General features: G+C 39.1%; 1 protein-coding gene across 19 annotated transcripts in view; it reads left to right on the top strand.

Annotated features, from left to right (window-relative positions):
* HIPK3 (homeodomain interacting protein kinase 3) overlaps window positions 1-24,192 on the top strand; it is a 147,900-nt gene that overhangs the window by 97,206 nt on the left and 26,502 nt on the right. For all 19 annotated transcript variants that reach the window (XM_058305592.2, XM_023586563.3, XM_023586565.3 and 16 more), the window contains exons 3-5: window positions 3,500-3,623; window positions 23,334-23,453; window positions 24,067-24,153. In XM_058305592.2, the coding sequence (XP_058161575.1) occupies window positions 3,500-3,623; window positions 23,334-23,453; window positions 24,067-24,153 (331 nt within the window). The remainder of the gene's footprint in view (window positions 1-3,499; window positions 3,624-23,333; window positions 23,454-24,066; window positions 24,154-24,192) is intronic.

Here is a 24,192-nt window from a genome sequence, read left to right as displayed (position 1 = left end):
TGTAGGGGCCTGGGACCATTAGTCTGACAACTACTTAAGTACTTCAGATCAGCTGTGATACTTCTCAAAATGAAGATTCCTGGGCTGCATTCCAGGCCCTCTAAATATTACATTAAAGTTCACGAATCTAGCAGAGGTGTACTAACCCCACCAAATTAGCATGCTTGCTGAATTTGAATGGCAATTAATATCCAAATCTATGGGTGGTGAGGCCTAAGTAGGTTGAGGAGGGTGAACATGTGGGGGGTGAGGGTGATCCATGGTAGCATTGGCCCAGTATGCAAGGTATTTCGAGCTTAAGCAAGGTGAGGAGAGTGTTCACACAGGGGAGAGATCTACTGCAGGATGAGAATGGTTTCTCTTTTTGTGTAGGTAGCCTCGTACAGGGTGAGAAGAGAATCCATATGGGAGCAGGCTGGTGCAAAATGTCAGAGCTCAAGAGGATTGAGGGTGTTTATGTTGGGGAGAGTGGTGGTGACCTGGTGTGCACTTAGCTTGAGTGGAGAAGGGGGTTCTTGTAAAGTGAAGAAAGGGCCTTGCTGGTCCAGCAAGGGAAGTTGAGGTAGGTGTCTATGCGGTAGGGGCTGGGAGGGTGACAGTGGGAGAGATTGATTGCTTACAGGTACATTGATCAGATAAGTAAATGTGTTTAAGGGCAATGAAAGCCAGGTTTATCACTATTTAGAGAAGGGAACTCCAGATATGAAAGGGAAAACTAGAATTGGAATTCTAGGTTGGAATTAGATATATCTAGATTAGAATTGGATATTATCATTATGAACACATAGCTTTAAATATCTATCTGTAAATGTATGTGTATGTATGTATATGTAGTATATTCCTGTGTATGTATAATTATGTATGTACAATATTACACATATATTTATATACACGAGTGGGCCTTGGAATATCCCAATGGTAAAGAGGGCTCCAGCTCTCAGACCTTGTTTTCTAAGTACTGTTCTCCACTAAAAGAAACCAGGGATCCTTGGAGAAGTGCCTTTTTCCAGAGCTGGGGCAGAGAAAGAGGATGATGAATTAGGAATATCAGGCTTTGCCAGAAAGCAAAGAAATGATGGGGGAATGATAGAGACATGTCAAAAGAACATAAAACCTTCAAGGAGCTCTCAAATCTGGGTAAATTTGAATATTAAGATAAATAATGATAATATAATGGATTATAACCCATTAAATAAAATAGGATTTAATCTATATTTGTGCAGGTAAATAAATGAATACATTGAAAGTTTGATAAGAACAGTATATTTATGTAGTTTCAAATTGAAATCCCTCAAATACTTAAAAGGGAAAAAGAGGAACTTGGTAATGGAGAAATCTAGCAGATATAATGTTAATCAAATGATCAGGGTGAACATTATCAGTAATGGAACAAATCAAAATTGTGTTGCTACCTGATCGGATACAATGAGAAAACATCGCTTTTGTGATATTCCTCTAGGGATGTATAATCTGAATCTAATTATGAGGAACCATGAAACAAAACCACACTGAGGGATGTTCTACAAAATAACTGGCCTGTAATATTTTATGCAAAGATCATTGAAATCAAGGAAAGGCTGAGAAACTATCCAGACTGACAGAGACTAAAAGAGATAGGACAGCTAAATGCAATGCATGATTCTGAAGTTGATCCCTTTGCTCTAAAGGGCGTTATTAGTATAATTGACCATACTGGAATGGGGCCTGAGCCTTAGATGGTAGAGATATATCTGTGTTCATTTCCTGATTTTGATGATTATGTAAGTGGGTATTCTCATTTGTCGGAAATACAATACAAAGTATATAGGGATTTGGCAAATTATTCTCAAATGGTTTAGGGAAAAAATATTCATTGTACTGTTCTTGCAACTTTTCTGTTTGACTTCCTCTGGAATTACACATCTCCCTATATATGGAGGCTCTCCTTGGACTTTATTCTTCTCATAGGAGAGTGATGTGAAGTAACAACAATGGGAATGCTGTATTTCACAGAGTATATTTTCTAAGCAGTCAAAATCCTCCAAGTGCCAAAAGGCATTTCAACTATTGATTTATCCTAAACTTTCTCCCTTTTTAAACAGTGCTTGCTTTTGTCCCCTGGATGCCGAATGGTCCTAATTTTGTGAATACTTATTGTGTTCTGAAATAATATCTAGGTGTAGATACCCTTTTAGCATTTGGTGTTTTTTTGATATCTTTTTTTGTTGTTCTTATCCCTTAATGTCTGTTTTTCAGTTCTATTGATGTCACAGTGCTTACATGTATAGTTTATCATTTCTCTTTTTAATATGCTGTAGTCTTAAAAAAACAAGATCTGTGTTTTTACTTTTTCTTTTATTTAAGGCTTTCGTTTTTATTTTTTCTCTCCCCTCCCCCCCCCCCCTTGTCTACTCTCTGTCCATTTGCTGTATGTTCTTCTGTGTCTGCTTGCATTCTTGTCAGCAGCACTGGGAATCTGTGTCTCTTTATTGCGTCATCCTGCTGCTTCAGCTTTCTGTGGGTACGGTGCTACTCCTGGGCAGGCTGTGCTTTTTTCGCGCAGGGCAGCTCTCCTTACGGGGCTCACTCCTTGTGCGTGGGGCTCCCGTACGCGGGGGACACCCCTGTGTGGCATGGCACTCCTTGTGCATCAAGCACTGCGCATGGGCCAACTCACCACTTGGGTCAGGAGGCCCTGGACGTTCCATGTGGTAGGCGATGCTCTGTCAGTTGAGCCAAATTCGCTTCCCTTTTTCACTTTTTTTTATATTGTGTTAATAAGACTCTATAATGGATAAAGATTTAGGTAAAGGGACTTAAGAGTAATATGGTCTGTAGCAGTTTGATATTACTGATGAATTCCAAAAAGAAATATTGGATTATGTTTGTAATCTGATCTGTACCTGGGCATGACTGAGTTATGATTAGGGCATTATGTCCCCACCCTTTGGTGGATGGGGACTCACAGATAAAAGGCATGGCAAAGAACAGAGTTGGGGGTTCCTAATGTTGGTGTTTGATGCTGAAGTCTTAAACTGGAGCCCCAGAGAAAGGGGAAAGAAACAGAGCCATTTGCCTGATAGTCCACAGCTGACCTTGTGGAGGGAGGCAAAGCCTAGAGAGCCTCATAGTCTACAGCTGTCCTTGTGAAGAAAACAGGAGCTGAGCTCAGAGGAACCTAGGAAGCCTGAATCCTCACAGCCGTCAGCAGCCATCTTGCTCCAAATAGACTTTGGTGAGGGAAGTAACTTATGCCTTATGGCTTAGTATGTGTAAGCTCCTACCCCAAATAAATACCCTTTATAAAAACCAACCGATTTCTGGTATTTTGCATCAGCACCCCTTTGGCTGACTAATACAGGTCCTGTTCAGCGTAATGCAGGATTGTGGCTGGGTTCCAGAGAGTTCTGAAAAGTTGTTAGTTACTAAAAATAGAGCATCCAGTAACTTAGAATGTCAGATGAAATCAGGAAATTTTAAAGGAAAATTACCCTGATCTTTTTTTTTTTTTACATTTCAGAGCTCCAGAGATTATATTGGGGTTGCCGTTTTGTGAAGCCATAGACATGTGGTCGTTGGGATGTGTGATTGCAGAATTATTCCTTGGATGGCCGCTCTACCCAGGAGCCTTGGAGTACGACCAGGTAACAGCACTGTCATGATAATCTAGTAAAACTGATAGAAAATAAAGAACAGTAATAGTCTCACAGGAATGCATGTGTCTAGGTATATAGGACGTGTGAAAAGCTTTTTAAAATAAAGTAAAACTTAGATATTGAATTTAAATTCAAGATCACAAAACTAGTATTTGATTAATAAAACCTTTTCATAATGTAGGAATAAGTTTTCATAAACAAAGTTACAATCCAAAGGCCCCAAAATCAGTTTTGTAAAATTCTTGGGAGACTTTTTTGTATCAATTTTTTAATCATACAAATATCTGAAGAACTGGACTGCAATTGTTCTTTGCTTGGGTGACAGATTTTGATGATGGATGAAATGTTAGCTTCCCCCAAGGAATAAAAGCTCCTAAACCGTATTTTAACTTTGGTCTTAAACCTACAACCATTATTGGTCTTATAGTCACCTGAACCCTCTTCAGTATTTTTAGCTGTTTTGCAATGGTACTGGAAGGCTAGTTTAGCACTATTTAAATGAGTTTTGATTAGAATCCAGCAAATTACCTCATTAAACCCTCTTTTCATTGTAGTTTTCAGGTATGTTCATTAGCCTTGCCAAGCTATTGGACAATCCTGTTTACTGATTTCTTGATTTTTAACATCAGGGTTCTTTATGGAGAAATTTTTCATCTTATTCATTATTCTTTGGAAGAGTTTTGTAGTGTCTTTCTTATAAGAGAGAAATACTCAACTCATATTTTAGTGAAAAATGTTAGAATTAACAAAGTAGTTACATTAGTTTGTCTTTCTGTAATTGCTTATGGTGGATCATTATTTTTATTTAGATGGTATACTATTTAACATCCAAGAAAGAAGTAGAAAATTAAAAAAGAACGTTTTAAAGTACACATAACATGTGCCTTATATCTCTTTTCCAGGACCTAGTTTTCTATATCAAAAAGGGATATGGGGAATCAGATATGGCTCTCAAGTGGTTGAGTGCCTGCCTCCTACATGGGAGGTCCTGGGTTTGGTTCCCGGTGCCTCCTGAAAAAAGCGAAGAAAAAAAAACACAAGCAAGAACAAAACCAACTCAGGGAAGCCAGTGTGGCTCAGTGGTTGAGTGCCGGCTTCCTTCATACGGGTCCTGGATTCAATTCCCAGCCTCTGGTACCTCAGGGACAAAAAAAGGGGTATGAGAAGTAATTTGAGAGACTTAAATGTTCCTGAAATGATTCTTAAAGTCATTTAATCTTAATTATTTGATTATATATTATCACTGGCTTTAATCTCTTACATTTTCAGTGACTTTCTACCTAAGAAGCTTCCTGTTTCCTATATCCTGCACTCCCCTCCATTCCCCCACCCCTACATGTTCTGTAAAATTTTTCATACTTCTGACTTCCTTCATTGTAGTTCACTGGGCTTTTTTTTGCCCAGTTACTAAGTGCTGTTGATACAGATGTTGGACTCTTGCTAGTTCTGAAAGAGTTAATAATCTGGTCGGAAAATTCTGTGATCCCATAGCTGCCAAAGTAGTATTGAGGTACCAGTCAAATGCTAGAAATATACCTTTGACTTTGTGGATTATAATTTATGGTATGTATAGTACCCTGGAGCAGGACACCATCTAGTGGCTCTTTCAAACTGATTTGCTCTTATAGTCTATATTTGGCCTTAACCATTCTAGTCTTAGACAACTGTGCTAGTATTAACAGGGGCCCCAAAGATTATCTAATTACTGCCCCCTCCTATTTTATAAAGGAGAAAACTGAGGTCCAGAAAAATGAAATGACTTATCAAGGCCACAAAGGTAATTTATGACAGACCCCTGACCAAAAGCCAGGTTTCCTAAAATCTCTAATCTGTAGTAAATAGTGTGAGGTATGTATTTAGTTTTATTTTTATCCATATAATGAATCCATTTTCTCATCACTATTTATTAAACAATTCACCCTTTTCCCTTTAGGTCTTTGTTTATTGTATTATCAGCTTTCTTTAAGTGTCTCTTCGTCTTTAGCTGTCCATTCATACTTAAGAGTAAGACTCAAAACTAATTAGAAATCTCTGTGTGAGAAAGAGGTTTGTCGACTAGTGAGTTTTATTATAGGTGATCTCTTGGGTCCAGCGGCGCATGGTATAAAGTCTTTTCTTTTAGTCTATTCAACTTTTCCAGAGATGGACCTTCTAATCTTCTATATGGTATAAGTCTGATTACTAGTGTTCTAAAATCTGAGTGAGGATGAGGGCTGAGGGATTCTCACCATTTGAAATATGTTTTCAGATAATCCCCTGCTTCCACTGTGGCACCTCATTTCTGCCTTCATCATCCCTTCATCCCTCCCTTTCAATTTTGTGCGAGAATGGGTGCATATCACCTGATTATATGGAGTGGTGGGTGGTGGTAGTTTGTTCTGGGTTTCAAGATGTTCTTAAAGGTTCTTATGCTTTCAACCAGTCCTTTAAGCCATATGCCATAAGCATTCAGAGGAACCTGGCACTTCTTAACTCTTTAGCTTCTGGAAATTCAATCGCTGAAGCAGGCTTTTTTTTTTTTTTGAGGTACCGGGACCATGATTTGAACCTGGGACCTGGTATGTGGAAAGCCAGTGCTCAAACCACTGAGCCACATTGGCTCCATGGCTTTCTTCTTGATGACTTCTCTCCTTAGACTTAGTTTTACCTTTCTTCATCCTACTGTCAGTTACTTATTCTTGTTCATTTTTTTTCCAGCTTCTAAAGTTTTGGTGAAATCACCATCTTTCATTTGCTGTTAACTTCTCTCCTGTAATTTGTCCTTGTGGCTTTACGGTGTCTTTTATATTTGTTTATTGTCATTTTAATGGACCTTTTAGAAGAGAGAGTTGGTAAATGCATATCAGTCTATTATTTGTAATCATAAGTGCCTTTTCAAATAAATGATAGAATATATTTGTTCACTTTCCCCAAAAATACAGCACAAATTTTTATTAGATTTATAGATTAATTTAGAGGGTATTTGAAATCTTTATAATTTTATAGTCTTTCATCTTTTCATTTTCATAAATCAAGAATTTTAAAATGTTCTTTGCATACGGAGCAAGCTTTGTTAGGTTAAGTTCTAGTTACTTTGTAGTTTTTGTTGCTATTGTGAATGATTTATTTTCAGTATTTTAAGTTGGTTATTACTGGCATAAACTAATGCTGTTGATTTTGATAATTTTTTTTTCTTCAAAATCCATGACCCCATTTGAGATGATGGCTTTCTTTCTTTCTTTCTTTTTTTTTTTTTTTTAAGATTTTTAATTTTATTTTATTTCTTCCACCCCCCATTCCCCCCACTGTCTGTTCTCTGTGTCCATTCGCTGTTCTTCTGTGTCTGCTTGTATTCTCATTAGGCAGCTCCAGGAACTGATCCTGCGACTTTCCGGAGTGGGAGAGAGGTGATTACTCTCTTGAACCACCTCAGCTCCCTTTTCCGCTCTGTCTTCTTATTTTCTCTCCTCTGTTTCTCATGTTGCCACATCTTGCTGTGCCAGCCAGCACTCCTGCGTGGGGTGGCTTTCCCTGCACGAGGCGGCATTCCCACGCAGGGCGGCTCTCCTTAGCAGGGCCACATTCCCACATGAGCTGGCACTCTGTGTGGGCCAGCTTGCCCTCACCAAGAGGCCCTGGGCATCGAACCCTATACCTCCTATATGGTAGACTGGAGCCCAAGTGGTTGAGCCACATCCATTTCCCAGTTTCTGATAAATTGATCATTGTTAAAACCACCTTGGTGAATTCTTATATTCGAATTGCTTGCTTGTTGGTTTCTTTAGATTTTCTGTGTAGATGATTGTATTACCTGAAAGCAATGACAGGTTTGCTCCAGAGTCCTCTTATTTCTTTTTCTTGTCCTATATTGTTTATTATGATGATATGGGATTCCTATATTAAATAAGAGTGGTGGGGGTGGACATCCTTGCTTTAGTCCCATTCTTACACTCATTCTCAAGTATGATGTGTGCTATAGGTTTTGATAAGTGTCTATTTTCAAGATAAGGGAGCTCCTTTATATTCCTAATTTTCTTAAGCTTCTTTAAAATATCCTAAATTGGTTTTGACCTCTCAGATCCTTTTATTAAAACTGATAAATATATTTTTTATTAAAGAAATTGAGAACTTACAAAACAGTCGTGCATAACGTGCAGAATTCCCAAACATCACCCGTCTACCAACACCATACATCGTTGTGGAACATTTGTTACAGATTATGAAAGATCATCAAAATATTACTATTAACTATGGTCATAGCTTATGTTTGGTATATTTTTTTCTAATACCCCCTTATTATTAGCACCATGTATTAGTATTGTACATTTATTATAGTTCATGAGAATGCTGTCATAGTTGTACTGTTAACCACAGTCCATCATCTAACACATAGTTTACTTTGTTATATAGTCCTGAACCTTGGACCATCCATCAAAAGTGTATACTTAGTGGCTCTCACTTTCATCACAGAGTTGTGCAGTTATCACCTCAGTAAATTTTTGAGTGTTTTCTTGAGTCCAAAAGAAAAAATCCCATACCCCCCTCTTATTGATCACTAGCATTGATGTAGTACCTTCTTTGACATTGCTTCATGAATACTACAATATTGTTACTAACTATAGTACATAAGTTACATTAATTGTATTTTCCCATACATCTTCTTACTACCTTGTAATAGCGACACACGTTTATTTTAGTTCCTGGGACCTTCTTGTATTTGTACTATTAACCTCAATCCTCATCTACCTCCAGACTCACTATACTATTCAGTCCCTAGATTATTCTTTAGTTTACTTTCTTTTTTTTTATTTATATCTCTCCCCTTCCCTCCCCCCCGCCACCCGCCCTGGTTGTCTGTTCTGTGTCCATTTGCTGCGTCATCTTCTTTGTCTGCTTCTGTTGTCAGCAGCACAGGAATCTGTGTTTCTTTTTGTTGTGTCATCTTGTTGTGTCAGCTCTCCGTGTGTGCGGCGCCATTCTTAGGCAGGCTGCACTTTCTTTTGCACTGGGCGGCTCTCCTTACGGGGCGCACTCCTTGCGCGTGGGGCTCCCCTACACGGGGGACACCCCTGCATGGCATGGCACTCCTTGTGCATATCAGCACTGCGCATGGGCCAGCTCCACACGGGTCAAGGAGGCCCAGGGTTTGAACCGCGGACCTCCCATGTGGTAGACGGATGCCCTAACCACTGGGCCAAGTCCACTTCCCTAGCTTACATTCAGTTGACATTTACCTCCCTAGCCTACCCTTTTCAGCCATGAGCGCTTTTATAAACCAGTCATGTTAGTTATACTCACTATAATGTGTTACCTTCAACTCTATTCACTTCCACACTTTTATAGTCAAGCTAATTAAAACGTATCTACATACGTTAATTGCAAGTACCCTTTCTCACCCTTCATCCTACTTTGTAATGACTTACACTCTAGATTTTAACTCCATGTGTTTATTCTTTGTATTTAGTTCATATTAATGAGACCACAAGGACAAAATATTTCATTCAGCATAATGTCCTCAAGTTTCATCCATGTTGTCATATGTGTCCCAATTTCATTTCTTTTTTATTTTAAAGATTTATTTCTCCTCCCTTCCCCCCATTGTCTGCTCTCTGTGTCCATTCACTGTGTGTTCTTCTGTGTCTACTTGTATTCTTACTAGGCAGCTCTGGGAATCGATCCTGGGACCTTCTGGAGTGGGAGAGAGGTAATCATTCTCTTGCACCACCTCAGCTCCCTGCCTGCTGCATCTCTGATTGTCTCTCCTCTGTGTCTCTTTTTGTTGCGTCATCTTGTTTCATCAGCTCTCCCCGGGTGCCAGCACTCCTGCGCGGGGCAGCACTCTGAGCTTGCCAGCACTCCACGTGGGCCAGCTTGCCTTCAACAGGAGGCCCTGGGCATCAAACCCTGGACCTCCTATATATTAGATGGGAGCCCAGTTGCTTGAGCCACATCTGCTTCCCTTCATTTTTCCTAATATAAAATAGTATTCCATTACATGTGCATACCACATTTTGTTTATCCATTCATTAGTGGATGGACACTTGGGCTGTTTCCATCTTTTAGCAGTTGTGAGTAATGCTGCTATGAACATCAGTGTGCAAATGTCTGTTCATGTTCCTGTTTTCAGTTCTTCTGGATACATTCCTAATTTCCTAATAAGAGTGTGGCAGTTTGAGATTATTTATGAATTCCAAAGAGACATTATGTTTGTAAACTGTTTCTCTGGGTATGATCCCCTTTGATTTTGTTAGATTGAGCTGAGATGTCTTTGATTAAATTACGTTAAGATAAGGGCTTTGATTCGACCATTTTGGTAAGGTGTAACTCACTTTAAGTCCCTGCCCCCTTGGTGGGCTATATAAATGGACACTCACTCAAGAAGACACACAGAAGAAGGCATGGTAAGAAAGAGCTCCATGGACACAGAAGAGGAGAGAACTTGATCATTTCAGACCAGTCATGTGACAAAGGAGAAGGCTCAAATAGCTTAAGCCCTGGGGAGAGCTGAGCCATTCACCTGATAGTTTGCAGCTGAAGAGACCAAAGCCCTGAGCAGCTGAGAAGGCTGAGAAAGAAATGAGATCTCCAGCCTACAGCTGAGATAGGAAGAACCTGGGCCCATAGAGCCTTAAGAGGAAGAAGGTGGCTGAGCCCTTGCAGAGCTTGGCAACTGTCTTGCTTCAACACATGGCAACAGACTTTGGTGAGAAAATACCTCTTATGGTATCTTAAGTTGGAATTTTTAGGGGCTTGTAACTGTAAGCTTTTACCCAAAATAAATACCCTTTATAAAAACCAACAAATTTCTGATACTTTGCATCAGCACCTCTTGGCTGAGTAATACATAACGGGATTTCCGGATCTTATGGCAGTTCTATGTATTTAGTTTCTGGAGGAACTGCCAAACTGTCTTCCACAGAGGCTACATTGTTCCACAATCCCACGAATAGTGAATGCTTTTTCCTATTTCTCCACATCCTCTTCAGCATTTGTAGTTTGTGCTTTTTAAATAATGGCCATTGTATGAGATGTGAGATGAAATCTCATTGTAGTTTTGATTTGCATTTCCCTAAGACCTAGTGATATTGAACATTTTTTTCATAGCTTTTTGCCATTTGTATTTCCTCTTTAGAGAAATGTCCATTTAAATCTTTTGTCCATTTTTTAATTGGGTTGCTTGCCTTTTTTTTTTTGAGTTGTATGACTCTTTATATAGAATGGAAATCAAACCCTTATGTAGTTTCCAAATATTTTCTCCTTTTGACAGGCTGTCTTTTCACCTCCTTGACAAAGTCCTTTGACTCACAAAAGTGTTTTAAGTTTGAGGAAGTCAATAAATATCTCAAGACAAATGAAAACAAGAATATGTGGGTTGTTTGTATGTTGCTAGGAATTTTTCTTTTAGGACGTACTGTGGATTGAACCCAGAACTCGTACATGTGAAGCAGGTGCTCAACCACTGAGCTACACCAGCTCTGTAGTTCCTAAGAATTTGTCTATTTCATCTGTGTTGTCTAGTTTGTTGGCGTGCAGTTGTTCATAGAGTCCTCTTGTGATTTGTTTTATTTCTGTGGGGTTAATACTAATGTCCACATTTTTATTTCTGATTTTATTTATTTGCATTTCTATTTTTTTCAGTCTAGCTAAGGGTTTGTCAATTTATTTTTAATCACCTCAAAGTACCAACTTTTGGTTTTGTTAATTCTTTTTCCCCTCAGTTCATTATTTTTGCTCTGATCTTCGTTATTTTGTTCCTTCTGCTGCTTTCGGAATAGTTTGCCGTTCTTTTTCTAGTTCTTCCAGCTGTGTGGTTAGGTCATTGATTTTAGCTCTTCTTTTTTAATGTAAGCATTGAGAGCTGTAAATTTCCCTCTCAGCACTGCCTTCATTGTATCCTACAGTTTTTGATATATTGTGTTCTTGTGTTTTTTTTAATTGATGTTTATCATTCATACATGAATATCCATAACAATAATAATAATAATATAACAATAGTATAACTAATGGAGTAACAATAGTATAATAACTTATACTATAAGGTTGTGAATTTTCAAAACAAACATGAATATCATACAGGGTTCCCATAATGACCACACCACCAATACCTTACATTGTTGTGAAACAATTGTTACAAACTTTGAAAGAGTACCAAAATATTACTACTAACTATAGCCAGTGTCTTTCATTTGGTGTATTTTTTTCCCGCAACCCACCCATATTAGTATTTTATATTTGTTATAGTTCATGAGAGAATGTTCTCATGTTTCTTGTTAACCACAGTCCATCTTCCACCACAGGATTCAGTGTGTTATACAGTCCCATGCTTACATTCTGTTCAGAGTGCACTCTCATTGGCTCTCATGTTCATCACAGTTATACTGTCATCGCCACAGTCAATTTTAGAACATTTTCATTACTTCAAAAGGAAAAATCCCATACCCTCTTTTACCCTCCTATTGTTTTCCCTTAGAATTGATATATATCTTATGTTCTATGGCTGAAAATTATTACAGTATTACTGTTATAATCCATAAGTTACATTAGTTGTAATTTTCCCCTGTATCACCGTATATTGAACACTTTGTGCAGCAGTTCGATATTGTTTATGAATTCTAAAAGTAGATATTGGATTATATTTGTGAACTGGTCTTTTCCTCTAGGCATATTAAGTTTTATTGGATTCACTGTTACTTCATTAAATAATGATTTAAGGCTTTTATTGGGCCATGTCAGTAGGATGTTGAGTCCCTGCCCCCTTGGTGAGTGGGGACTCAAAGAGAAACCACAACACAGAGAAGGGAAGTTGGAGTTTTGAGCTGGAGGCTGGGCAGTAAACACATAGAGAAGCAGATAAGGCTTAATTAGAGAAAGCAGAGGTCCCCGGGAGGAGAGATGAGCTGTTTGCCTGATAGTCTACAACTGGCCTTATGGAGAAAGCACAGCAGCTGATCCTGGAATAAAATGAGCCCTGGGAAGGGAGGAACCCAGGAAACCTGAATCCTTGCATAGGTCAGCAGCCATCTCGCTCCATCATGTGGCAACAGACTTTGGTGAGGGAAGTAATTTACACCTAATAGCCTAGTAATTGTAAGCTTCTACCCCAAATATATACCCTTTATAAAAGCCAGCAGACTTCTGGTATTTTGCATCAGCACCCTTTTGGCTAATATACCTTGTAAAGGAAAGAATATTCTTTTACTATTAACCATGATCTCTATCCACCACCAAGACCATTTTAATACAGTCTCTACATTATTCTCTAGCTTCCTTTCAATTGAAATATTACATCCACAGACTACCCCTTTCAGCCACAATCACATTTATAAATCAGCAGTGTTAGTTATACTCACTATAATGTATTACCATCAGCTCTGTTCATTTCCACACATTTATAATAAAGTTTATTAAAAATTCTACATACATTAAGCATCAGCTCCCGTTTTCAACCAACATTCAATTTCCTAGTAACCTGTACTCTAGAATTTGTCTCCCTGTGTTTACTCATTGTTTTAGTTCATATTAGTGAAATCATACAAAATTTTTCCTTTTGTGTCAGACTTATTTCACTTAGTATAATGTCTTCAGGGTTCATTAATGCTTCCCTATGCATCCTGATTTCATTTTTTCTTTACAGCTGAATAGTATTCCGTTGTATATTTTTACCACATTTTGTTTATCTAATCATCAGTTAATGGGCACATGGGTTGTTTCCTTATTTTAGCAATTGTGAATAATGATGCTATGAACATTGGTATTGTTGTATTCTTTTTTCACTCATTTCCCAAGATATTTTCTGGTTGAATTCTTTTTGCAGTTTCTTATTTGACCCATTGATTATTTAAGAGTTTCTCCATATATCTGTGAATTTTCCCTTTCTCTGCTTGTTGTTGATTCCCAGCTTCATTTCCATTTCGATCTTTTAAAATTTATTGAGATTTGTTTTGTGATCCAACATATCTATCCTGGAGAAGGATCCATGAGCAGTTGAGAAGAATGTATATCCTGCTGTTTTGGGGTGCTACGTTCTGTATAGGTCTATTAGGTTTAGTTCATTTATAATTTTATTCAAGTGCTTTCTTTTTTCCTTTCTTCCTTTCTCTCTTATTCTCACTCTCCCTCCTTCCCTCCCTTTCTCTGTCTGTCTTTCTATATGGGAAGCAGGCACTCAACCCCTGAGCTACACCCACTCCCCTGTTTCTTTATTGATCCTTTGCCCAGATATTCTATCCAGTGACGAGAGCGATGTACTGAATTCTGCAGCTGTTACTGTAGAGTTGTCTATTCCCTTCACTTTTGGCGGCGTTTGCCTCATTTATTTTGGAGCACCCTGCTTAGTTGCATATACCTTTATAATTGTTATTACTTTCTGGTTAATTGCCCCTTTTGTTAATATATAATGTACTTCATTATCAGTAGTAACAACTTTGCTTTTTTTAAGCTTTATTTTGTACATTTAATTATTGAACATATAAACAAGAATTTAAAAATAAAATACAGGTGAATAAAAACATAAGACTTCTCAATTAAATTACTGGATGCATATAAATTTTTTTAAATTATGCAGTATGTTACACAATATATTTGATTCCTAGTACTGCAGTCAGATAGTATTTGCCCTTTTGTGTCTGGAACAGCTTTGTTTTTTTTTTTTTTTTTTACATTTCCGTCCCACGCTTTTTATTATTGACACTCTCTGCTCTGTGTATTCATTCACCATGTGTTCTTTCCGTGTCTGCTTGTCTTTTCTGCTCATCTTTTTTCTCTTTAGGAGGCACCAGGAACCAATCTTGGGGCTTCTGGTATAGGAGAGAGGCATTTAACTGCTTGAGCTGCCTCATCTCCCTTGTCTGCTTCACCTCTCACTGTCTCTCCCCTCCATCTTCCCATGCTGTGCTATCTTGCTGCGCCAGCTCTCCACAGCACATGCCATCAGCCCTCAGTGGCACAGGCCAGCTTAAATCCAGTGCGGGGTCTCCCGTATGGTAGATGGGAGCCCAATTGCTTGAGCCACATGCGCTTCCCATTAAAGTCTATTTCATTTGATATAAATATTGCTACTCCAGCTTTTTTTTCTTTTTACTGCATGCATGGAACATTTTTTTCCATCCTTTTACTTTCATTCTATTTGTATCCTTGGGTGTAAGGTGAGTCCCTTGTAGACAGCATATAGATGGTTTGTTTTTTCTTATCCATTCTGTCAGTCTGTGTCTTTTGATTAGGAAGTTTAACCATTAACATTCAATGTTATTACTATAAAGGCAGTTCTTCACCCATTTTGTCCTTTGGATTTTATCTGTCATATATTATTTTCACCACTCTTTTCCCACTTTCAGTTAGTTTTACTAATGTAATCTTCATTTTTAGACTCTCAAGAATCTCTCCTCTGTCTTTTCAGGCTGTAATACTCCCTTTATTATTTCTTGCAAAGCCCGTCTCTCAGTTACAAACTCTCAGTTACTGTTTATCTGTGAATATTCTAAACTCACCCTCATTTTTGAAAGGCAGTCTTGCCAGATGTAAGATTCTTGGATGGCTGTTTTTCTCTTACAGTATCTTAAATTTATCATACCACTGCCTTTTCTCCATGGTTTCTGAAGAGAAATCATCACTTAATCTTACTGGGAATCCCTTGTATATGATGATGCACTTTTACTGCTTTCAGAATTCTCTCTTTTTCTTTGGCTTTTGATATTGTGATTAGTCTGTGTCTTGGAGTAGGTCTGTTGGGGTTTATTTGGATTGGAGTATGTTGTGCTTCTTGGAAATGGATAGCTATGTCCTTCAATAGAATTGGGAAATTTTCTACCATTATTTCCTCAAATATTCCTTCTGCCCCTTTTCTCTTGTTTTCTCTTTCTGGGACACCCAAAACATGTATGTTTGCCTGTCTCTTGCCCTGATTTAGTTCCCTGAGACTCCGTTCAATTTTTTTCCATTATTTTCTTTATCTGGTCTTTGCTTTCAGAGGCCCTGTCTTCAAGCTCACCAATCCTTTTTTTCTGCCTTTTCAAATCAGTTATATGCCTCCAGTATATTTTTAATTTCATTTATTGTGTCTTTCATTCCCATAAGATCTGTTTTTTTCTATATATACTTTCAGATTCTTCTTTATGCTCACAGTGTCTTCTTTATATCCTTAATCTCCTTAGCCATCTCATTGAATTTATTAAGGAGATTTATTTGAACATCTGTGATTAATTGTCTCAATTTCTTTATGTCACCTGGAGGTTTAGTTTGTTCCTTTGCCTGGACCATATCTTCCTATTTCTTAGTTCGGCTTGTAATTTTTTGTTGGTGTCTCATATCTGATTTACTGTATGTATATATTCTGGGCTCAGTTTCGCTGCTTAGTCTTGGCCTTTCTATTCGATTGGCTTTGTGCTACAGCCCTGCTTTGATACTTGGTTCAACTTATTTTGAAACTTTATAATGTAGGGGTTCTTAACCTTTTTTGTTCCACAGACCCCTTTGCCAGTCTGGTGAAATGAATACTACTGGTAATTTATTTATTGCATACATTTATAAGTGAAAGAAATGCTGTATTTCAGGTAGAGGTAAGAGAAAATAAAGATATAATAAGATGATTTTTTTTACAGTTCAAGCTCACAGACCCCCTGAAATCTCTCCATGGACCCTGCAGTGTCTGTGGACCCTGGGTTAAGAGTGCCTGTTATAATAGCTTGTGTTTAACCAATCTGGATTTTTTTCCAGCTCTTTTTTATCTGTCTCTTGCCCTTTCTCCCTTGCTGGGGGCAAAGTAGGAGAAAAGGATGCAATTAGTACTATAAGCTGTGGAGGCTGAAGCTGCCCATGTTGCCCCAGGAACCAACGAACCTTCTCACACCTTTCTCCCCTCCCAGGGGTAGGAACAGAACCACAGAAGTGTACAGTAATCTAAGCCATGCAGGCCAAGGGAGAGACTGATGAAGCTCCATGTTCCTTCCTCCCCTGCCTGTGGTAGGGATGGAGCCACAGGTGTGGGCAGTGAATGAAATCGTTAGAGTCAAAACTAACTGCAGTTGCCCATATAGACTGACAAAGCACCAGCTCTTCTCCTCCCCTGCGGGGGGGGGGGGGGGGGGGTGGGGGGGTGGGGGGGGGTGGGGTGGGGGTGGGGGGGGGTGGGGGGGGGTGGGGGGGGGGTGGGGGGGGTGGGGGGGGGTGGGCAGGAATGGAGCCACATGGGGCTGGAGCTACAGGTGTGTCCAACAGTCTAGTCCATGCAGGCAGAAAGTAGCTGCAGTTGCCCAGAGAGACTGAGGAATCACTATCCCTCCTCTTACTCTGTCAGGAGTGGGATGTAGCTACATGGGTGCCCAACAGCCTAGTCTGTGTGGGCCGAAAGTGACACAGTTGCCCACAGAGGCTGGTGTAGGTCCCTCCCAGTTTCCTCCCTGTTGGGGGCGTGGCTGGAGTCCAGGATAGGGCAGCAATCTGACCTGGATGGAAATAAGACAGTCCCTACCATTACTGTGAATTTCAATCAACCCCACTTCCCCTCTCGCTGTGGACAGAGTTAAAATGGAGGCTATCGGCTTCTTTTTTTTTAAGATTTATTTATTTATTTAATTACCCCCCTCCCCCAGTTGTCTGTTCTCTGTGTCTATTTGCTGCGTCTTGTTTCTTTGTCCGCCTCTCTTGTCATCAGCGGCACGGGAAGTGTGGGCGGCACCATTCCTGGGCAGGCTGCACTTTTCTTTCGCACTGGGCAGCTCTCCTTACCGGTGCACTCCTTGCACGTGGGGCTCCCCTACGCGGGGGACACCCCAGCGCGCCGCGGCACTCCCTGCGCGCATCAGCACTGCGCATGGGCTCCACACGGGCCAAGGAGGCCCGGGGTTTGAACCGCGGACCTCCCATGTGGTAGACGGACGCTCCAACCACTGGGCCAAGTCCGTTTCCCTGTCGGCTTCTTTCCAACTTGGACAGTTTCAGTCTTTAGCTGTACTTAGGACTGGACTTTAGCCAGCCATATTTACTATTCAATAACTGAAGCTGGTGCCATATTTACTATTCAATAACTGAAGCTGTCTCTTTCTCCCCCATTTTGGGAAATGGAGCTTCCAACTCCAGACAGGGAATAACTCCCACCAGCAGGGGCATGGGCACCGGCCTTTGCTGTGTGGAGTGCTCTCCTCATAAATCACTGCAGATGGGCAGTCTTTTCCTTCTGTTCTTCCAGGGATGTTGCAGGATACTCTTCTGGTTTCTTGGGCCCCCTAAATAGACGATTCAGATAGCTCTGAGTGATTCCTAACTACCCTGTAGGGTGACTCTTGGACCGTACTTTCTGCTGCCATCCTGCCCCTTCCTCCCTCTCAGATGCCTTTTTACATTGATTAATATGTTCATATATGGGTTTTTTTTTCTTTTAGTCTAGCAATGTGGTTGAATTTTATAGATTTTCCCCATCTCTCTAGATTAGGATCACCTAACATAGGATGTGAAAGGGCTGCTAGTAGAGTATGCCTGTCCCCATTTTCTGCTCCCTATTCCAATCACCAACTACCCTAAAATACTTTGACAACCCAGTTGGGATGTTGCTGCTTTTGTTTCTTTAGCCTTGCAGTGGCAGTGCTGGAGGCAATAGTAATATTTCGCGTCAGTACTTCCTGAGCTCTATTATGGGTTAGGAAAGGTTCTTAACACTATAGTAACTCATTCAAAGCTCACAGCAATGCTGTGACTTAGAAACTACTATCTCCTCCATTTTACAGATAAGGAGACTAAGGTGCAGTGATGTTAATCTAAGCCTGAATCCAGAAGTTATGCTATTAACAGTGAATCCCCTCATGGGTGATTATCCCAAGACAGTAGGGGAAGCGGGAGGGGGGGGCAGTTAAAAGGACCTATTAAACCCTGTTCTAGGCTGTCCCCAGTCTCTGGCCCTGGCCCTCTTCTGGACCCCCATCTGATCAGTGCCAGTCTGCAGTTTTCACAATCTTTATGTTAATTTTTCAAATCCATCATTTGTCTGTCTTCAGGTGTGGGTTCTAGGGAAGGAGCAAAGCATTTTAGGAAATGAAATAATGTTTTTATGAAAGGATCAAGGAATAGTATTTGCTTGGTAAACATTGTTCCTCTGAAATGTTTGCTGGAGTTTAGATAGAATCTTAGGCAGAATAGGGAAAGTCTGAATTTATATTTAAAATAGTATATTTGGTAATTTCACGTTACATCTTTTGTAAGAAAAAGTTCATTATTTTTTCACTATTTTCAACTCAAGAGGAAAAAGAGTCTTTTGAAGAATTCTATCTTTGTCAGGCTATTTGGGTTGCAAAGAGACCTATTCAAGGTGACTCAAGTAAGAGGTCATTTATTGACATGCATGCACGATTACAAAAATCCAGAGATGATTGGGTTTTGGGAAGTCAGAAGGTAGAGGTGCTTTCGGATTCAAGGCAGGCTGCACTAGAGGAATTTACAAGTGTTGCTAAAAGTTCTCTCTGGTGCTGGGCAGTCAGTGTTACTTAGCTGCTTTTCAGGTACTTTTATCTGTTCTGACTGTAACTTTATACAGTTTCTGCTCAGTCTTAACTTTGGTTAAGTTAACATGGCCATCAAACCCCAGCTCTACCTTATCTTATCTCCATATCTTTTCATTGATGTTTCTTGGTTGGCAGTTCTGACATTGTAAATTTCACTTTGCTTAGTTCTTGTTGAATTCACAGGCTAATTTATGAATTAATTGCTTCTGAATCAGTTCCCCAGCCTTCATCCACTGGTGTTGGGGGAGGCAAAGGGTTAGTTGCTTCATGCATTAGGGACTGTAGATGGAGCAGTTTCCCTTCAAAAGACTGGGCAGACATTATGATCAGCAGAGCCAAAACACACTCATAGTTCACTTACTATCTTTTTGTTCTGTTTTGTTTTGCAGTGCCATCCTGACTTCTGGGGTACATTAATTGCTTTATACTATGTGCTCTTATATCCCTTTGTTTTCTTCTCCATAATGACACTTACTAGCTTAATTGCAAATTATGTGCTTTAACATTTATCTCTTCTACTGAATTAAATGCTTTTGAAGATTGGGGCCATGCTTTATTCATCTGCACGTTTTCAGACCTGACATACAATAGATGCTTAGTGTATGTTTGTTGAATATAAATTCCTGAGTGTCTTTCCTAACATTGCGAGCTATACTAGTACCCAACTCTTAGTATTTTTCTCTTCCATTTTCCATTGCAATAAAATAAGGAACTTTTTAGCCACTTGGAGGGGGAAGGAGAGCAGCACTTTAATGAAGTAATACTGATTTGTGTGGTAAGAGATTTCAGTTATCATTTCATACAAACTTGGGAATACAAATATGGGTAAAATGTAAGAGGCTCACAGTCTAGCAAGGAAAGCAGACACTTATAAAATAATTGTAATGTAGTGTTAAGAATGCAGTAAACGTGTTATGTTTTACGTGTGATGGTAGCACAGAGGAGAGTGATTACCCTCTGCGTAGGATGCGCAGGGATGACTAGGAAGAGAAGATTTTCGAATGGGGTCTTGAAGAAGAAATAGAAAAAGATTGTCACATGGATTTGGGTGGGTTGGAGACACAGGTACATTGTTTTTTGTTGTTGTTGTTTTGTTTTGTTTTTAGGTATGTTGTTAAAAAGGAATTAGAGAGCAATCTAGGAAACATAGACTAGCCCATGCATAGCTTAACATGATGCTAGGTGGGATTAGTGTATAGAGATAAAAGAGCAGGAAAGAGATAAAACTGGAGGGCCTGTTTGTCCTGATTAGGGGTTTGGAAATCAATCCTGGAGTCAGTAGGAGCTTGTTAAATAATTTTATACAGGGGAATAACAGTCATATTTACATTTTACCAAAACGTCTGGTCACAGTGTGAATAAAGAATTGGGGGTGAGTAGATGGGGCATTAACAGAGATTGGAGGCAGGTAGACCAATTAGGAGGCTTGTCAAATTGTGTAAATCAGAATTAAAGAGGACCTGAAATAAGGATAGAGAGAAGGGGACAGTTAGGAAAACTTGACAATGAGGTAAAATTGATAGGGTTTTAGATGTTGGGGCAGGTGACAAGGGTATAGGTCTGGCATAAATGTCAGGTTTCTGATTTGGATGGATGGTGTTACTATTAACCAGAGGGGTAGATACCCAAGAATTAGCAGATTATGGGAAATATCAGTTTCAGACATGTTTGATTTGAAGTTCTTAAAATCTAGTGAGGTGATTTTCAGTAAGCAATTAGATCTAGAGCTCCAGGGCTAAAGGTGCAGATTAGGTACAGATTTATAGATAAAATGGTGGGCACTTGGGGTTTGTAGAGGGAAAGAAGAAAGATACAACTCTGGAAAGTACTGTCAAAGAAGGATCAAATGGAGGAAGGAAATTAAAGTGTTAAGTAGGAAGAACATTTTTTATGATGTATGTATCTTCAAAAAAATACAATTTACAAAAATAGTGGGGGTGGGGGGTGGGTTATATGGAAACCTCTTATGTTTTTTAATCTAACGTTCTTTGTGATCTATTAACTTTAATTTTAAACAGTGAAAAAAAAAAAAGTAGGAAGAGGGAAATGGATGTGGCTCAACCAATTGGGCTCCTGTCTACCACATAGGAGGTCCAGGGTTCGATGCCCAGGGCCTCCTGGTGAGGGCAAGCTGGCTCACGTGATGAGCTGGCCCACGTGGAGTGCCAGCCCATGCTAGAACGCCATCCCGCGCAGGAGTGTCCCCCTGTGTGGGAGTGCCACCCAGTGCAGGAAAGCCGCCCTGCACAGGAGTGCCGGCCGACGCTGAGAGCTGGTGTGGTAAAATGACACAACAAGAGGCACAGAGGAGAGAAAATAAGAAGATGTAGTATAACCGAGAGCTGAGGTGGTGCAAAAGAGTAATTGCCTCTCTCCCAATCCGGAAGATCCCAGTGTCAGTTCCTAGAGTTGCCTAATGAGAAGACAAGCAGACACAGAAGAACACAGTGAATGGACACAGAAAGCAGACAACGGAAGGAACAGGGTTGGGGTGGGAGGAGAAATTTTTAAAAATAATAAATAAAAAAAATAACTTATTATTAAAAAAAAGTAGGAAGAGAACAAGGAAAGAATGGTGGTGTGGAAATTGAACAGAGTTTCAAAGTAAATACTATCAAAGTAAGTTGGTGATTAAATACGTGACCATGAAATTTGTGAATTAACAGGCCATTACTTATGTTAGTACCTTATCTTAGGAGTGATGGATACAATTCAGATTGCAGTGGTTTGAGATATGAATAGGAGGTGAAATAATGCAGCCTACTCTTTTGAGATTCTTAGTGAGAAAAGAAAATTAAGTAATTAAGGAAGGTTTTGTTGTAGTATTTTTTTTTTTTTTGAGGAAATAGGTTATTGATCATTTTTGTAGACTGAGGGGAAAGAACTCATAAAGAGAAAGCAATAGAAGATGCAGGAGAAGATGAACTAATTAATAGAGCATAGTACTTGACATTAAAAAATAAAAGTTCCTTAGGTTCAAAAATACAAGTTAGAGGAATTTAATAATAATAATAAAAAAAAAGAGTGGAGGGACTATTTTAACTTACAGAGCATTCTCCCTTTCCTAAACCCCTATCCTCTATGCCGCCAAGTCATTAAGTCAGAGAACTAATATTTGAAGACCTACTGTATACCAGACACTGTCATGGGTGCTGGGGATATGTAAGTAAACCAAATAAAGTCCTTCCCCTCATGGAACTTAAACTCTAATAAGGAGTTGGGGCAAGAAAAAAGAAAGTAAATGTACAAGAAAAGTATGGTAGAGAAAAATAGATTGGAGTAAGGAGGATAGGTGTGGTGGAGGGGAGAGTTTGCTGGTTTTGGGTGGGTCATGGAAAGCCTTATGAATAAGGCTGATAGCTGAAGGAAGTGAGAGTGTTGAGGAGAGACATTACATGCAGAGACCAGAAGGCTAGAGGTTTTCTGTGATCCCTATGGGAGAGTTCATCTGCACCCATGGCCCTTACTCTACTGACATAATCTCGTGTATGTCAATGACTCATAGAAGTGTTCTATCACTCCCACAGTAATCATTCAGCAAGTCCTCGCCAACCCTCTAAGTCCCCCTTGAATCCATTCCTTCCTCTCCATCCCCATTCAAGTCTCTTAATGCAGGCCCTCTTCATTTCTCCATTGGCCATATCCCCTCACCATTATTATATATCACTTTAAAAATTTAAGTTGCCAGTTATCTGTTTAAATTTCTCCAGTAGTTTCCCATTATTACCTTCTGGAGTAAATTCCAGCTGTTTAATTTTGCTGATAAAGACCTTTGCCTGCTGGTTCAGTTTCATCTCTTGCCATTTGTCCATAGTGAACTTCTGTACTTCTAGTCCCCAGCTGTGTAGGTATTTTCTTTTTCTTTTCCATATTTACACATAATTATACCCTCAGCCTAGATTGGGCTTTTCCCATATCTCCACTGCTAGCTCCTATTTGTCCTTTAAGACCCAACTTGACATCACCTATTCTGAGGCCTTTATGTGACTACAATTATTTTAATGACCCCTTATCTGTCTTTCATAGCACACACCTTTATTATGGTACTTATACCACTATATTATAATGGTTTACTTTATGTTCCCTGCTAGACCGATGTTTTTCAGGGCATAGATGGTCTCTCTTCATTCTTTGTCTAACATCTGATTTAGTGCCTGATATATAATAGGTGTTCAGTTAATATATATTGCATGAAAGAATACATTTTTCTGTGTTGTAAATTATTTTTCAGATTCGATACATTTCTCAGACTCAAGGCTTACCAGGAGAACAGTTGTTAAACGTGGGTACGAAATCCACAAGATTTTTTTTCAGAGAAACAGATATTTCTCATTCTGGTTGGAGATTAAAGGTAATTCATAACTAATATATAATGACATTTAGAAAAAAAAATTTCTAAGATGCCTCACATGCATGGATAACCTCCATACCTGTTTTTATTGTATTTCTTCCTTCTTTTGGATTTTTGCTTTTGACCCTTTCTTCTTAGAGCGTAAAGCACTCTCAGAATAATTTAGCTCATTCTCCAAAGTGGAAACATAATTATTAACTCATAGGTTTTTAAAACTTTTATGTGTATAATCACATTTGTGTTGTGTGTTTTATCTTCTCCACCCAGTTCATAGAACAAATACTAAATCTGACCACTGACTACATACCCAAGTAACTATTTATTGCTGGGATCTTTGGGGGAGCATTAAATCCTAATGACTAACTTTATAATTAGTTATTTTGTTTAAGAAATTTTATTATATATGTAATACTTTTCTTGGCCTCTATCAAACTCTTATGATTTTTTTTTTTGTATTTTTAAAAAACAAAATTTTCATAGTTAGTCCTTAGAAATTTCTGTTTGTCTTAGAATATTCAATATATTATACTAAATGTGCCAGGATTAAAGAAATAGAAATTTACAAATTGTGATTAATAATCTATTATTTTCCATCTTTGATATATTTAATAAGACATTAGAAGAGCATGAAGCAGAGACAGGAATGAAGTCTAAAGAAGCTAGGAAGTACATATTCAACAGTTTGGATGATATAGTGCATGTGAGTACCACAGAAACATTTGGCAATCTTACATGCTTA

This window comes from Dasypus novemcinctus, chromosome 10 (genome assembly GCF_030445035.2).
Source record: "Dasypus novemcinctus isolate mDasNov1 chromosome 10, mDasNov1.1.hap2, whole genome shotgun sequence".
Lineage (NCBI taxonomy): Eukaryota > Metazoa > Chordata > Mammalia > Cingulata > Dasypodidae > Dasypus > Dasypus novemcinctus.
Note: the sequence above shows the minus strand (reverse complement) of the source record. Positions and strands in the feature narration are given on the sequence as shown.